At 41.7% G+C, this 14,456-nt stretch overlaps 1 protein-coding gene across 2 annotated transcripts in view; it reads left to right on the top strand.

Moving 5' to 3' along the window:
• Nucleotides 1-824: 824 nt before the first annotated feature.
• tbc1d19 (TBC1 domain family, member 19) overlaps nucleotides 825-14,456 on the top strand; it is a 164,572-nt gene continuing 150,940 nt past the window's right edge. For both annotated transcript variants that reach the window (XR_011885371.1, XM_072252924.1), the window contains exon 1: nucleotides 825-1,002. Coding sequence is in view for 1 of the 2 variants with exons in the window: in XM_072252924.1 (XP_072109025.1) it covers nucleotides 874-1,002 (129 nt within the window). In the remaining variant the exon portion in view is untranslated. The remainder of the gene's footprint in view (nucleotides 1,003-14,456) is intronic.

Below are 14,456 nucleotides of genomic sequence, written 5' to 3'. Positions count from 1 at the left end.
TTGAGGGAATGCTGAGCGGTAGTCAATAAAGAGCATCCCAATGTAGGCACCTTTGCTGTCCAGATATTCCAGGGTTGAATGAAGAGCCAATGACATGGCACCTGCTGTGGACCTGTTGTCCAGGTAAGCAAACTGGAGCATATTCCAATTCGCCTCTCAGAGTCAAAATGTTTCGTCACTAACCTCTCAAAACATTAGTGCTACTGGATGATAGTCATCCAGGCAGGTTACCATGTTCTCCTTCAGCTCTGGTATTAAGCAAAGTCTGCTTGGAGCAGCTGGGTACCTCAGACTGCCTAAGCGAGAGGTTAAATATCTCAGTGAACACTCCAGCCAGTTGATCAGCACAGGCCTTTAGTACTTGACCAACTATTCCGTTGGGCCAGATGCTTTTCGTGGGTTCATCCTAATGACGACTGTTTAACAAATGAATAACAACAGGGGAAAATATCGGCTAATTGTTTCTTTGCACCATACGTTTCTCATCTGTGGAATTATTGCAAGGTAAGATTGAGAGTTGATAGGCTTGCAAAGTGGTTCTTGTGAACAACCATTGGGACTACGCTAACCAAATAAAAGTATTACACAAATACAGCATAAACATGCGGTAACAGGGGATACTTGCCTCCTGAAATTGTACGCAGGGAGATCCTGCGACAGAGGCGGGGAGTTGGTTGCTGGGCGGGCCACTAGTTTATAGTAAAGTAATACTGATTGTTTAGTTACCGGATGGTGCCGGGCAATTGGCTGGTTAGTGGCCAGATGACGGCGAGTCGGAGAGTTGATTGGTTGTTGCCGGGCGACGGCGGGCAATCGATTGATCCGAGACCCGGCCGGTCGGGGACGGGGCTGTGTTCTCTCCTCGAGCTGAGGATGGAGCCAGAATCGGAGCTGGAAGAGGAATCGAAGCTGAAACAGCGGCAATTGTCGGTCACCATTGCTCGTATTGTGCAACGCCTACAGGGATCTCAGCTCCATTCGGAGCTGGAACGGGAGGCGAGGGTGAGTGCTGGGACACGGGGATGACTGTTATCAGGGCCCCTGCAGGCCTGATTGAACCCAGATCTGTCTTCAGTGACAATACTGTCGGTGTGGAACAGAAAAATCGAGGGAAGCTCCAATTTGTTATTCTTTCAGCGATGCTTTGGTCGACACCACCTGTCACCTAACAATACAATGTTGTTGAATGCTGCTCCCTGTCACATCGCACTGCGCTAGATGTTGTCTCCTTAAAGTCTAGAGGAAGGGATGTGTTTACTGAGGAAGAAAGAGCTGAATTTTTGAGACTCTCCTTGCTTATTGAGAACTGTCTGTCCATTGCGTTGGATGGTCGGGACCTCCCTTGTCCTTGTCATGTACCCTTTTCCCAGTGAGGATTAATCGATGCTCCATGTTGCAATATGACCCTTTGCAACCAATTTACGTGATTGTGGTGGCATTTGTTTGCTGTTTACATTTTCTTTAGATGGTTGTTTATTGGTTTCTGGGGCATATTCTCATTGGCATTCTCTCTTTTTCCCTCTCCCATCGAGCAGAAGATACCTCCTTCCTTTCCCGTCCTCATGAAGGGTCTCAGGCCGAATGAAACGTTTGTTGCCCTCCATAGATGCTGCCTGACTTGCTAAGTTCCTCCAACATTTTTTGTACTGGATGCACTGGATTTCCAGCATCTGCAGGATCTTGTGTTTATGTTGTAGAAAACACCAGCAGGCTCAAGGACAGCTCAAGGTCCATCCTCCTGTAGGATAAGATGGACTTTTGATAGTCTACCTCATTAGGACCTTACACCTGTTGTCTATCTGCACTGCACTTTTTCTGTAACTGTAACGCTGTTTTGCAATCTGTCATTATCTTGTACTATCTCAATGCACTGTTGTAACGAATGATTAACAGGGCAAGTTTTTCACTGTACCTAGGGTACTAATATAAATTGGCATCTAAGATCACTGTCACAGAATTGAGTCTATTACATTTTAACAAAAAAACGGCAGAGGAGGGTTGCCACCTATACAGTTTGAGCTTGAAGACTTAAGAACATAATACTTTAGTTGAATAATTCCAAAATCAGGGTGCTAAATTCTGCTAACATTCGAAGTATTAGATTTACGACACACGCACTGCTTAGTGTTGAGACCAGAAAGTTCCTCTTCAGCCTCATCTGACCACAAGAGCTTCTTCCACATCTTTACAGTACCTTCTATGTGACACTTTGCAAAGTCTTTACTGGCAAGGATATGCTTTTTTTTTAGCAGTACATGTGGTGTAAATCTAATACTCTGCACCAGCCGGGTAACACTATCTCTACTGTAAAGTATGCTATGGGGATGCTTTTCAGCAGCAAGGGCTGGAAATTTGGTCAGGATTGATGGGAAGATGAATGCTGCTAAATACCGAGAGATCTTGGATAAAAGCCTGCTGGCCTCTGCCAGAAAGCTTAAGCTGAGGAGGAAGTTGGTCTTTCAGCAGGTGTCCCAAGTGAAATGCAAATGATGTATTGCTGAGCAGTTTATTGATCTGTAAATGCCATCTGATAGCACTGTTAATGATATCTTCCATAATCTTGCTTGCCTGACTTTGATTTTGAATTGACTACCTAGGCTACGAGATTATCAGAAGTCACAGATTTGAAGGCTAGTCCAGAGAAATGTTTAATTTCAAGTGTTGGATTCTCTGCTGTTAGGATTATGTGCACGTTGAATAATTTTATTGTTAATTTATTTGTGTTTACAATTTTGAATATAGTTTGGAATATATTTGTAGGCATTCAAAATAATTGGTGTGTCCTCTTGCTGGCGTTGCTTGGGTTTGTTCAGTCATTCATAATGAGTTGAGATGTGCTTTCTGTATTAAGTGCCCATAAGACATAAGGGCCGAATTAGGCCATTTGGTACTTCAAGTCTGCTCCCCCATTCCACAGTAGGAAACATCAGCTCCTCATCCATGTTATCTAGGTCTTTCAGTATTCAATAGGTTTCAATGAGATTCCTTTCCAATATTCTTCTGAACTCCAGCAAGTACAGGTCCAAAGTCATCAAACGCTCCTCACATGTAGCCTTTTTGTTTCTCAAATTATTCTTGTGAACCTCCTCTGGTCCCTCTCCAATGCCAGCACATCTTATCTTAGATGAGGAGCACAGAACTGCTCACAGGACTCCATGCAGTCTGATCAATGCCTTATTGAGACACAGCATTACATCCTCATTCTTATATTCTAGTCCTCTTGAAATGAATGCTAACATTGCATTTGCCGCCTTTACCATAAACTCAACCTGTAAGTTAACCTTCTGGGTATCCTGCACAAGGACTCTCAAGTTCATTTGCACCTCTGTTTTTTGATTTTTTTTTTTGAAATTTTTTCCTGTTTAGAATATTGTCAGTGCCTTTATTCCTTCTACCAAAGTGCATGATCGTACATTTCCCAACATGATATTCCTTCTGCCACTTCTTTGCCCATTCTCCCAATCCATCTAAGTCCTTCTGCAGACTCCCTGCTTCTCCAACACAACCTGCCCCTTCACCTGTTTTTGGATCATAACTTGGCCACAAAGTCATCACTTCCATCATCCAAATCATTGTCGTGAAATGCAAAAAGAAGCGGTCCTAATACTGACCCCTGTGGAACACCACTAGTCTCTGGCAGTGAACCAGAAAAGGCCCTTTTTATTCTTGCTCTCTCTCTCTCTCCTGCCAGTCAGCCAATCTTCTATCCATGCTAATAAATTTCCTATACAGGTTTCCCCCGCCATCCAAAGGTAGAGCGTTCCTATGAAACGGTTTGTAAACCGAAATGCCGCAAAGCGAAGAAGCAATTACCATTTAATTATATGGGAAAATTTTGTGAGCGTTTGCAGACCCAAAAATAGCCTACCAAATCATGCCAAATAACACATAAAACCTAAAATAACGGTAACATATAGTAAAAGCAGGATTGATATGTTAAATACACAGCCTATATAAAGTAGAAATACTTTTCCACAATCATTACTGAACTGTTCTCCGTAGCGAAAATCTCACGGAAGTGCCCATCAGCAGAACATCTCACGCAAGCGCTGTTGGCAAGAACACTCTCTCCAGTAACCTTTAAGCTATGAATCTGCCAAATCATACCAAATAACACGTAAAAATACACAGCCTATATAAAGTAGAAATAATGTATGTAGAGTGTAATATCACTTACGGGAATCGGGAAGATAGCTTGCTGAGCACACTGATGATGATGTGTTAGACCGAGTCGTCGCAGGTTGGGTGGTGCAGTGGCCCCCACCCTCCAGGCCGCCGAGCGATACATTGCCCCGAAGCATGCAGGGGTCCAGCGGTAGCCGGGAGGTACACAGCACATCTTTAAGAAAAAAGCCAAAATAAACAAGCTAATTAATTAGGTGCCACCTGACACGTAATTGTCAGCCCAGATCAATGCCGATTTCCGATTGCGTCGTCTCTGATCTGGGCCGACAATTGTGTGTCAGCGGCACCTAATTAATTAGCATGTTTATTTCGGCTTTTTTCTTAAAGATGTGCTGTGTACCTCCCGGCTACCGTTGTATTCTCTGCGAATCGGTATCTGTCCGTGGCCTGGGGGTTGGGGTGGTGGGATACTGGGGTGTCATCTCGTCGTCTGTTTCCATTAGAGCAGGCAGCTCATCTTCTTCTATTTCTGCCCACCTTGATATCGAAGGTCGAGGTTCGTCGTCTGCTGTGGCTGATGTGGAAGGCTTGCTTGACTGCTGAGCCTCGAGCAGTTTTCTATCAACAGTTCTTAATAAGGACTCAAACCATCCTGCAAATATCTCCTAAACTGACATACCCTTTCAAAATTAAAGTCGTACTTTATCATTACTCATCTGGTTTTGATTATTATCCTTTTTTCTTCCAATTGCATCAGCTCTTCATCTATCAGTTCTTGGTCATGGTGTGCCAAAACCTCTTCAACATCATCTTCGTCAGCTTCCACAAGCCAAACTCACTTTGTCCTTTCTTCGTTCACCACGATTGAAACGCTTAATTATGTCTAGTTTTACCGTATGTGTAACACCCTTACGAGCTCTTTCAGGCTTTTCTGATACCATAGAACTCATCTTGCAAATGGCTGCTCACAGGCACGTGTTAAAGCAAAGCAGTTCCCAATCTGGGGGAGAGCGGCTGCTCGGGGTGTGCGCTGCTTTTTATCGCGCGCTGAATTTTTTTTCATAACAGTGAAAACACCTTCTGAAAGCAAAAACAGGGTTCTAATGTAGGTCTTTCGTAACTGTGAGGTTTCGTAAAGCGAACGTTCGAAAAGCGGGGGACCCCTGTAATACCATGGACTCTTATCTTGTTAAGCAGCCATATGTGTGGCACTTCGTCAAAGACTTTCTGAAAATCCAAGTAAAGAACATCCACTGACTCCTTTGTCTAACCTGTCTGTTATTTCCTCATTGAATTCCAACAGATTTGTCAGTCAAGATTTCCCCTTGAGGAAACCATGCTGACTTTGGCCTATTTTATCATGTGGCTTCAAGTACAATGAAAGATTATTCTTTATAATGGACTCCAAAATCTTCGCAACCACTGAAGACAGGCAAGTGAGCTAATAATTTCCTTTCTTCTGCCTCCCTCCCTTCTTGAAGAGTGGAGTGACATTTGCAATTTTCCAGTCCTGTTGAAGCATTTCAGAATCTAGTGCCTCTTGAAGATCATTACTAATGTCTCCACAATCTCTTCAGCTACTCCTTCAGAACCCTGGGGTGTAGTCCAACTGGTCCAAGTGACTTGTCTACCTAAAGACCTTTCAGCTTCCCAAGTGCCTTCACTTCTATTTCCTGACACTCTTGAATATCTGGCATATTGCTAGAGCCTTCCACAGTGAAGACTGAAGCAAAATACTTATTAAATTTGTTCGCCATTTCTTTGTCCCCTATTACAACCTCTCCTGCATCATTTTCCAGTGGCCTGATATCCATTGTCACCTCGCTTTTACTCTTTCTATAATCTGGAAAAAGCTTCTTGTATCCTGTTTTATTTTGTTGATGAGTGTGCCTTCATATTTCATCTTTTCTCTCCTTATGGCATTTTCTAAGTTGCCTTCTGTTGGTTTTTAAAAGCTTCCCAATCCTCTAACTTCCCATGAAGTTTGCTAAATTATATGCCCTCTGTTTTGCTTTAATGCTGTATTTGGCTTCCCTTGTCAGCCACAGTTGTCTCATCCTCCTTTTAGGATGCATCTATCCTGTGCCTTCAGAAACTCCAGCCATGGATATTCTACTGTCATCCCTGCCAATCAACTTTGGCAAGCTCTGCTCTCATGCCTCTGTAGTTCCCTTTACTCCACTGTAATACTGATACATCTACATTTAGATTCCCCCTCTCAAACTGCAGGGTGAACTCTATTATATTATGATAATTCCTTCCCAAGGGCTTTTTTTTAAAACATTAAACCCGCTATTCAATTCTGGTTTATCATACAGCACCCAATCCAGAATTTCCTTTCCCTTAGTGGGCTCAACCACAAGCTGCTCTAAAAAGCCATCTCGTAGGCATTCTACAAATTCTGTCACTTAGAATGCAGCGCCAAGCTGATTCTCCCAATCTATCTGCATTTTGAAATGCCCTATGACTACTGTAACATTGCCATTTTTTACATGCCTTTTCTGTCTTCCATTGTAATTTGTATCTCACATCCTAGCTACTATTGGAAGGCCTGGATACAGCTCTTATCAGGGTCTTTTTACCCTTGCAGTTTCTTCATTTTGCCCACAAGAATTCTACATCTTCCAATGCTATGTCTCCTCTTTCTAAGGATTTCACTTCATTTCTTATCAACAGATCCACACCACCCACTCTGACTACCTGCCTGTCCTTTTGATACAAGATGTATCCTTGGATGTTAAGCTCACAACTATGATCTTCTTTCAGCCATTACTCAGTGATTCTCACAACATTGTGCCTGGTGATCTTTAACAGTGCTACAAGATCATCTACTTTATTCTATATACTGTGCAAATATAACATCTTCAGGCTTGTATTTTTCACTCTTTGATTTTGCTCCCTTGTTACACTTCAACTCATTAGACTGACTGCAATTCTGCCCTATGATCTGCCTGTCCTTCCTCGCAGTCTCACAACAGACTGCATCTACTTGTATACCAACTGTCCCATTCTCAGCCCTATTACTCTGATTCCCATACCCCAGCCAAATTAATTTAAACCTTCACCAGCAACTCTAGCAAATCTGCTTGCAAGGTGGTAGAAAATGCATACCAAAAGACCAAAGTTACATTAGTCATGGGAGATTTCAATATGCAGGTAGATTAGGGAAAATCAATTTTGTGCTCAATCACAAGAGGGGGAATTTCTACAATGCCTATGAGATAGCTTTTTAGAGCAGCTTGTGGTTGAGCCCAATAGGGGACCAGCTGGTCTTGACTGGGTGTTGTGCAATGAACCGGAATTGATTAGAGAGCTTAAGGTAAATGAAGCCATAGGGGAAAATGATTGTAATACGATCAAATTCATCCTGAAATTCGAGAAGCTAAAGTCAGCTGTATCAGTATTAGAGTGGAGTAAAGGGAATTACAGAGGCATGAGAGAGGAGCTGGCCAAAATTCATTGGGAAAGAACACTGGCAGGGATGATGGCAGAGCAGCAATGGCTGAAATTTCTGGAAGTAATTTGGAAGGGACAGGTTTTGTATATTTTAAAAAGGAAGAAGTATTTGAAAAGTAAAATGACACAACCATGACTAACAAGAGAAGTGAAAGCCAACATAAAAGCCAAAGAAAGGGTGTTTAATAGAGCAAAAATTAGTGGGAAGTTAGAAGATTGGGAAGCTTTTAAAAACCGGCAGAAGGCAACTTAAAACGTCATCAAGAAGGAAAAGTTAGGATACAAAAGTAAGCCAGCCAATAATATTAAAGAGGATACTAAAGGTTTCTTCAGATGCATAAAATGTAAAAGAGAGGTGAGAGTGGATATTGCACCACTGGAAAACAATGCTGGAGAGGTAGTAATGGGTACAATGAAATGGCAGACGAACTGAATAAATATTTTGCATCATTCTTCACTGTGGAAGACATTAGCAGTATGGTGGAAGTTCCAGAGTGTCAGGGATCAGAAGTGTGTGAAGTTGCCATTACTAGGGAGAAAGTCCTTGGGGAAACTGAAAGGTAGATAAAATACCAGGACCAGATGGTGCATACCCTGGATTTTGAAAGAGGTGGCTGATGGGATTGTGGAGGCATTAGTAATGATCTTTCAAGAGACGCTAGATTCTGAAATGGTCCCAGAAAACTGGAAAATTGCAATGTCACTCCATTCTTCGAGAAGAGAGAAAGGCAGAAGAAAGGAAATTATAGGCTGGTTACTCTGTGGTTGGGAAGATGTTGGAATCGATTGTTAATGGTGTGGTTTCGGGGTATATGGAGGCACATGATAAATTAGGCCATAGTCAGCAAGGGAAAATCTTACCTGATAAATCTGTTGGAATTCTTTGAAGAAATAACAAGCCAGATAGACAAAGGAGAATTGGTTGATGTTGTGTACTTGGATTTTCAGAAGACCTTTGACAAAGTGCTGCCCATGAGGCTGTCTAACAAGTTAAGAGCCCATGGCATTGCAGGAAAGATACCAGCAGTGGCTGATTGGCAGGAGGCAAAGAGTGGGAATAAAGAGAGCCTTTTCTGGTTGGCTGTCAGTGACAAGTGGTCTGTGTTGGGACAACTTCTTTTTAAGTTGTACGAAAATGACTTGGATGATAGAATTGATGACTTTGTTTCAAAGTTTGCAGATGATATGAAGATTGGTGCAGAGGCAGGTAGTTTTGAGGAAGTAGAGAAGTTACAGAAGGACTTAGAATAGGAGGATGGACAAATAAGTGGCAGATGGAGTACAGTGTTGGGAAGTCTATGGTCATGCACTTTGGTAGAAGAAATGTAAGGGTTAACTATTTTCTAATCGGAGAGAAAATACAAAACAAAAACTGAGGCACAAAGGGACTTGGGAGTCATTGTGCAGGATTCCATAAAGGTTATTGTGCAGGCTGAGTCTCTGATAAGGAAAGCAAATGCAGTGTTAGCATTCATTTCAAAAGGAATAGGATATAAAAGTAAGGGTGCAATGTTGAAGCTTTATAAAGCACTGGTGAGGCCTCACTTGGAGTATTGTGGGCAGTTTTGGGCCCTTTATCTTAGAAGTGATATGCTGACACTGGAAAGGGTTCCAAGGAGGTTCAGAAACATGATTTCAGGATTTAACAGCTTGTCATGTGAAGAACGTTTGATGGCTCTGGGCCTGATTTCAGTAGAATTCTGAAGAATGAAGGGTGACCTGATTGAAACTTATTGAATGGTGAAAGGTCTTGATAGAGTGGATGTAGAGAGGATATTTCCTATGGTGGGAGAGTCTATAACCAGAGGACAGAGCCTCAGAATAGAGGGGCTTCATTTTAGAATGGAAATGAGGAGGAATTTCTTGAGCCAGAGAGTGGTGAATCTGTGGAATTCATTGCCACTGGCAACTGTGGAGGCCAAGTCTTATGAATATTTAAGGCAGAGGTTAATAGATTCTTGATTGGTCAGGGCATGAAGGGATACAGGGAGAAGATAGGAGATTGGGACTGAGAGGAATAATGGATTAGCCATGATGATATGGTGGAGCAGACTCTATTCCGCTCCTATATCTTATGGTCTTATATTTATTCCCCTCAGGTTGAGACGTAATCTATCCTTTTTGTACAAAAGAAATCCCAATGATCCAGCAATCTGAAACCCTTCCCCCTGCACCAATTCCTCAGCCATGCATTCTTCTGTGAATTCATCCTATTCTTTCCCTCACTGGCCTGTGGCATGGGCAGAAATCTAGAGTTTACTACTCTGGAAGTCCTGCATTTCAGCTTTCCATCTAACTCCCTATATTTTCTCTTCAGTATGACATGCGTACACAATGTTGTTTGTACCAATATGTACCATGACTTCTGCCTTAAATATACCCAATGACTTGGCCTCCATAGCCATCTGCGGTGACAATTCCACAGATTAATCACTCTCTGGCTAAAAAAATTCTTCCTCATCCCCATTTTAAATGGATATTCCCCTATTCTGAGGCTGTTTACTCTGGTCTTTGACTCCTTCACCGTGGGAAATATGCTGTCCAATTCTATTCTTTCGAGGCCGTTCAGCATTCGATAGGTTTCAATGAGATCCTCCCTCATTTTTCTGAATTCCAATACAGGCCCAGAGCCATCAAACGAGGCATTCATCTGCCAATTCATCCTAGAACCATCAGGCTCCTGAACCAGCAGATATAACTTCCTTTCCCTCAACACTGAACTGATGTCATGACCTACAGACTTTCAAGGATTCTTTACTTTTAGATGTAGTCTTCCAGTAAGTTGGTGGTGCGCTCAGATGCGGATATAGATGCTTGCATCACAGTGGTGTCGGAGTGTGTGTGAGAAGGAGGTGTGCAGTCTTAACAGTGTGCGATCGTCTTAGTCACTTTTCTTGTGATTGCAAGATCCTGTTGGACATTGTTAATGTGGCATCCTTCTCTGATTCACTAGTTTATTGACGAACAGCAGAGGTGGACAGCGGGGAACTGTGCCCTCCGTCGTAGTGAGGACTAGGCCTCAAGCTGTTGTGACACCTGTTTGCAGCCACTGAGGAGAGAGGAGTTGGAGGTTGTATCTTCCACTGGAGTGCCAGGGGTGGTGTGGTGCAGTGTACAGGCCTGGAGTTGGTGCTGCTCTCCAATGTTCCCTCAACAGAAGGCAAGATGTATTGTGTTTGACTGCAGACTGCTGCAACATATATGGACCCGGGGAGTTGGATTGTATTTTGTATGTCTGCATTTTACTGCTGTCTTGTATGTGCTATATGTGCCGTTTGCTGTGTATGACTGTTGGTACCGTGCTTTGCACCTTGGCTCTGGAGTAACGCTGTTTTACTTGGCTATATTCATGCGTATTCATGTATGATTGAATGACAATTAAACTTGAACAACTCAGGTTCTCTATTATTTTTTATTTGTACAGTTAGTCTTTTGCACATTGGTCGTTTATCCATCTTAGTCTGTTTATGTATTTCTTTTATGTAGTTCTAGTATTTCTTTGTCCTGTATATGCCTGCAAGAAAATGAATGTTGATGTAGTATATTGTAACATATGTATATTGATAACCTTACTTTAAACTTCAAACTTTTGATTTGAGAAATGTGTTAGTCCTGACACTGGCCATTGCAACCAGACTTACTTTTCCCATTAATCTCAGGTATTCCTTGGTCCTAACATATAGGTTAAACAGTTTCTCCTGTGGAAGTTTTGTTTTGCCTCTGTTTTGTCCTAACACTTGCATCTTGCAGCACATCATAGGATGGATGTATCTTTTGCTGGTTGTCCTGTGCATTGCAATTTGGTTTTAAAAAAAATATGTAGCACTTGCCTTTCACTTGCACAGCTTTAGTCCTTTGTGGCAGAAATACTTCATGTTTGCCCTGAAGAGATGGTGGAATTTGTAGCTTTGCATGTTCTTTTAATCTACATTATGTATACCTACATTTTAACTGCATTTATTAATTTTAATCCTTATGCTATTGACTACCCTATTTTTAGTTGTCAAGGGTCTTGAGATCTGTTATTCTCTTTCAAGCTTTATAGCAATGTCGTATATGTCATTCTCTGTTTTAAGACTTGTCTCTTCACCCTGTGTGATTAAATAATAAACTAAATTTGGCTCTAAGTACTTTCTGTGAAATACACCAGAATGTTTTAAGTAATTATAAGTTGTGTTGTTCATTATTGGACTCAGGAACTTTGCAAAGCCCGTTTTTTAAAATAACAGGAGGCGGTGTTAGGTCGACCCACACAAAATGCTGGAGGAACTTAGTAGGTCATACAGCATCCATGGTATTGAATCAACAGTCAACATCTCGGGCCGAAACTCTTCATCGGGACTTGAGAGGAAGGGGGAAAATGCCGGAATAAGAAGGTGGTAGGAGAGGAGAAGGAGTACAAGCTAGAAGGTGATAGGTGAAGCCAGGTGGGTGGAGGAGGGGTGGTTGAAGTAAGAAGCCAGGATGTGATAATTGGAAAAGACAAGGGCTGAAGAAGAAAGAATCTGATAGGAGAGGAGAGTGGACCATGGGAGAAAGAGAAAGAGTAATGGGCACCAGGGGGAGGTGATGGGCAGTTGAGGAGAAGAGACCAGAGTGGCAAATAGAAGAAGAGGGAAGTGGCAGGGGAAGAATTGCCAGAAATAGGAGAAATCAATGTTCATGCCATCAGGTTGGAGGCTACCCAGGAATATGAGGTGTTGCTCCTCCAACCTGAGAGTGGCCTCTTTGTGACAGGAGAGGAAGCCATGTCTGAGGGACTTCAGTAAAAAATATTTTAAAATTTATTTTGTGTTCTTTTCTGATTCAGCAAGAAGCATTCACTCATGTTTTGCCAAACAAAGGAGATGGGCACAAGTGCTAAAAGCTGCAAGAAATCACTATTAGAGTTATTCAAAGTATGCAATACAAAAAGAATTAAATGATTACTGAAGTAGCAGTACAGAAAACAAATAGTTCTTATCGTCCACTCAATAAGCTGGTCTTCATAATTATGGAGGGGCACCATAGATCCAACAACCTTTCACACAGCCTTTTCTTTCCAACACTCTTGACGTCCTTGCCCCTACCTCCACTAGGACTGGTTGTGACCCAGCCCAAGAGAGATTCCCCCCGTTGAACAAAGACATTGCCCCTTTTTATACTGTTCATAACCAGTTTTATCTCTCATAACCTTCGGCCTAGACACAGACTACTAAAAATTAGAGACAGCAGGTGCGTAAGGGAGAAAACATTCTTCACTGGTATTTGATCTTAATTACTTGTATTCAAAATAGAGTCAAACCATTGGTCAATAAGAGGGAGGAAAAGGGCTATTACAACAGTCCAAGATGTCTTTTGAATGAACTTTTTATCTCAGCATGGACCAAGGAGGTGTCACATTTAATTTTTTTCCTTACAGGAACAGAAGTAGCCTGCAGTTGGAGAAGCAGGGATTAATCAAAGTGAGATCCTTTCTGACTAATTTTAATTAAATAAAAAAATTTTAGGAGCTGATTAAATTATCTTTGGGGTAGTGTGGTTGATGTAGTCTATGTAACTTCAGTAAAACTTTTGACAAGGTCTCAAGTGGGAGACTCATCCAGAAGTTCCTTTAAATATGGCAAAAAACACCACATTTGAGTTTGCTGACAACACTATTGTTGTTGGCCAAATCAAAGATGGTGACAATTCGGCATATAAGAGGAATATTGAAAATCTGGTTGATTGATGCCACAGCAACAACCTCTCATGCAATGTCAGTAAAAACCAAAGAGGTGATAGAGAATTGACTACAGGTGGAAGGAATTGAGAGTGTATAAGCCAGTCCTTGTAAGAGGATTGGAGGAGGAGAAGGTCAAAATCTTTAAATTCTGTGGCGTATTCATATTAAAGGATCTACCCTGGGTTCAGCATGCAAGTGTCATTAGAAAGAAGGCACAGTAGCGTCTCTACTTTCTTAGAAGTTTGCACAGATTTGGCATGTCAGCTAAAACTTCCATGAACATCTGTGGATGCACAGTGGAGAGTATCCTGACTAGTTGCATCACGACCTGTAATGGAAACACTAATGTCCAAGAATGGAAAAGCCTACAGAAATTTGTGGATAAAGCCCAATCCATCACAGGAAAAGCCCTTCCCACCATTGGTCACATGCACAGGGAGCACTGCTATAAGAAAGCAGCATCCATCATCAAGGACGCCCACCATCTAGGCCATGCTCTCTTCTTACTGCAGCCATTGGGAAGGAGAAACAGGAACCTTAGGTCCCACATCACCAGGTTCAGGAACGGTTATTACCCTTCAATCATCTGGCACCTGAACCAGTGTAGATAGCTTTACTCACCTCAACATTGGACTGATCACTGAACACAACCTATAGATTAATTTTCAAGGACTCTACAACTCATGTTCTCAGTATTATTTATTTACTTATTTATTATTATTATTATATATAACTGTTTGTTTGGGGTATAACAGCAACAAATAATTAAGTATAAATGATCTTGACCTACATGCTTCCAATCTCATTATCAAATCAAGGCTGATTTCTGACTTCAGTGCCATTTTCCCACTCTATTCCCATAATCTTTGATCCTCTTAATAATTGGAAATGTTTAATTTGAGTCTTTATTGACTCAACTTTCCCAGGCCTCTGAGATGGAGAATTCCAAAAATTCGCCACTATGTGAATTTCTCTTAATTTCATTTGCAAATAGTTTACCAGCCCTTATTTTTTTTGAATCTAATCCATGGTTCTTAACTGCTTAACCAGGGAAACAATATACCTGCATACACTCTGAACCCCAAAAGAATTTTAAGCTTCCCTGAAATTACTGCTCATTTTTCTAAACTACTGGCTCTGTTTACTCAGTCTTTCCACATGGGTTAGTAGA

The sequence above is a fragment of the Mobula birostris genome, chromosome 3 (assembly GCF_030028105.1).
Source record: "Mobula birostris isolate sMobBir1 chromosome 3, sMobBir1.hap1, whole genome shotgun sequence".
NCBI lineage: Eukaryota > Metazoa > Chordata > Chondrichthyes > Myliobatiformes > Myliobatidae > Mobula > Mobula birostris.
Note: the sequence above shows the minus strand (reverse complement) of the source record. Positions and strands in the feature narration are given on the sequence as shown.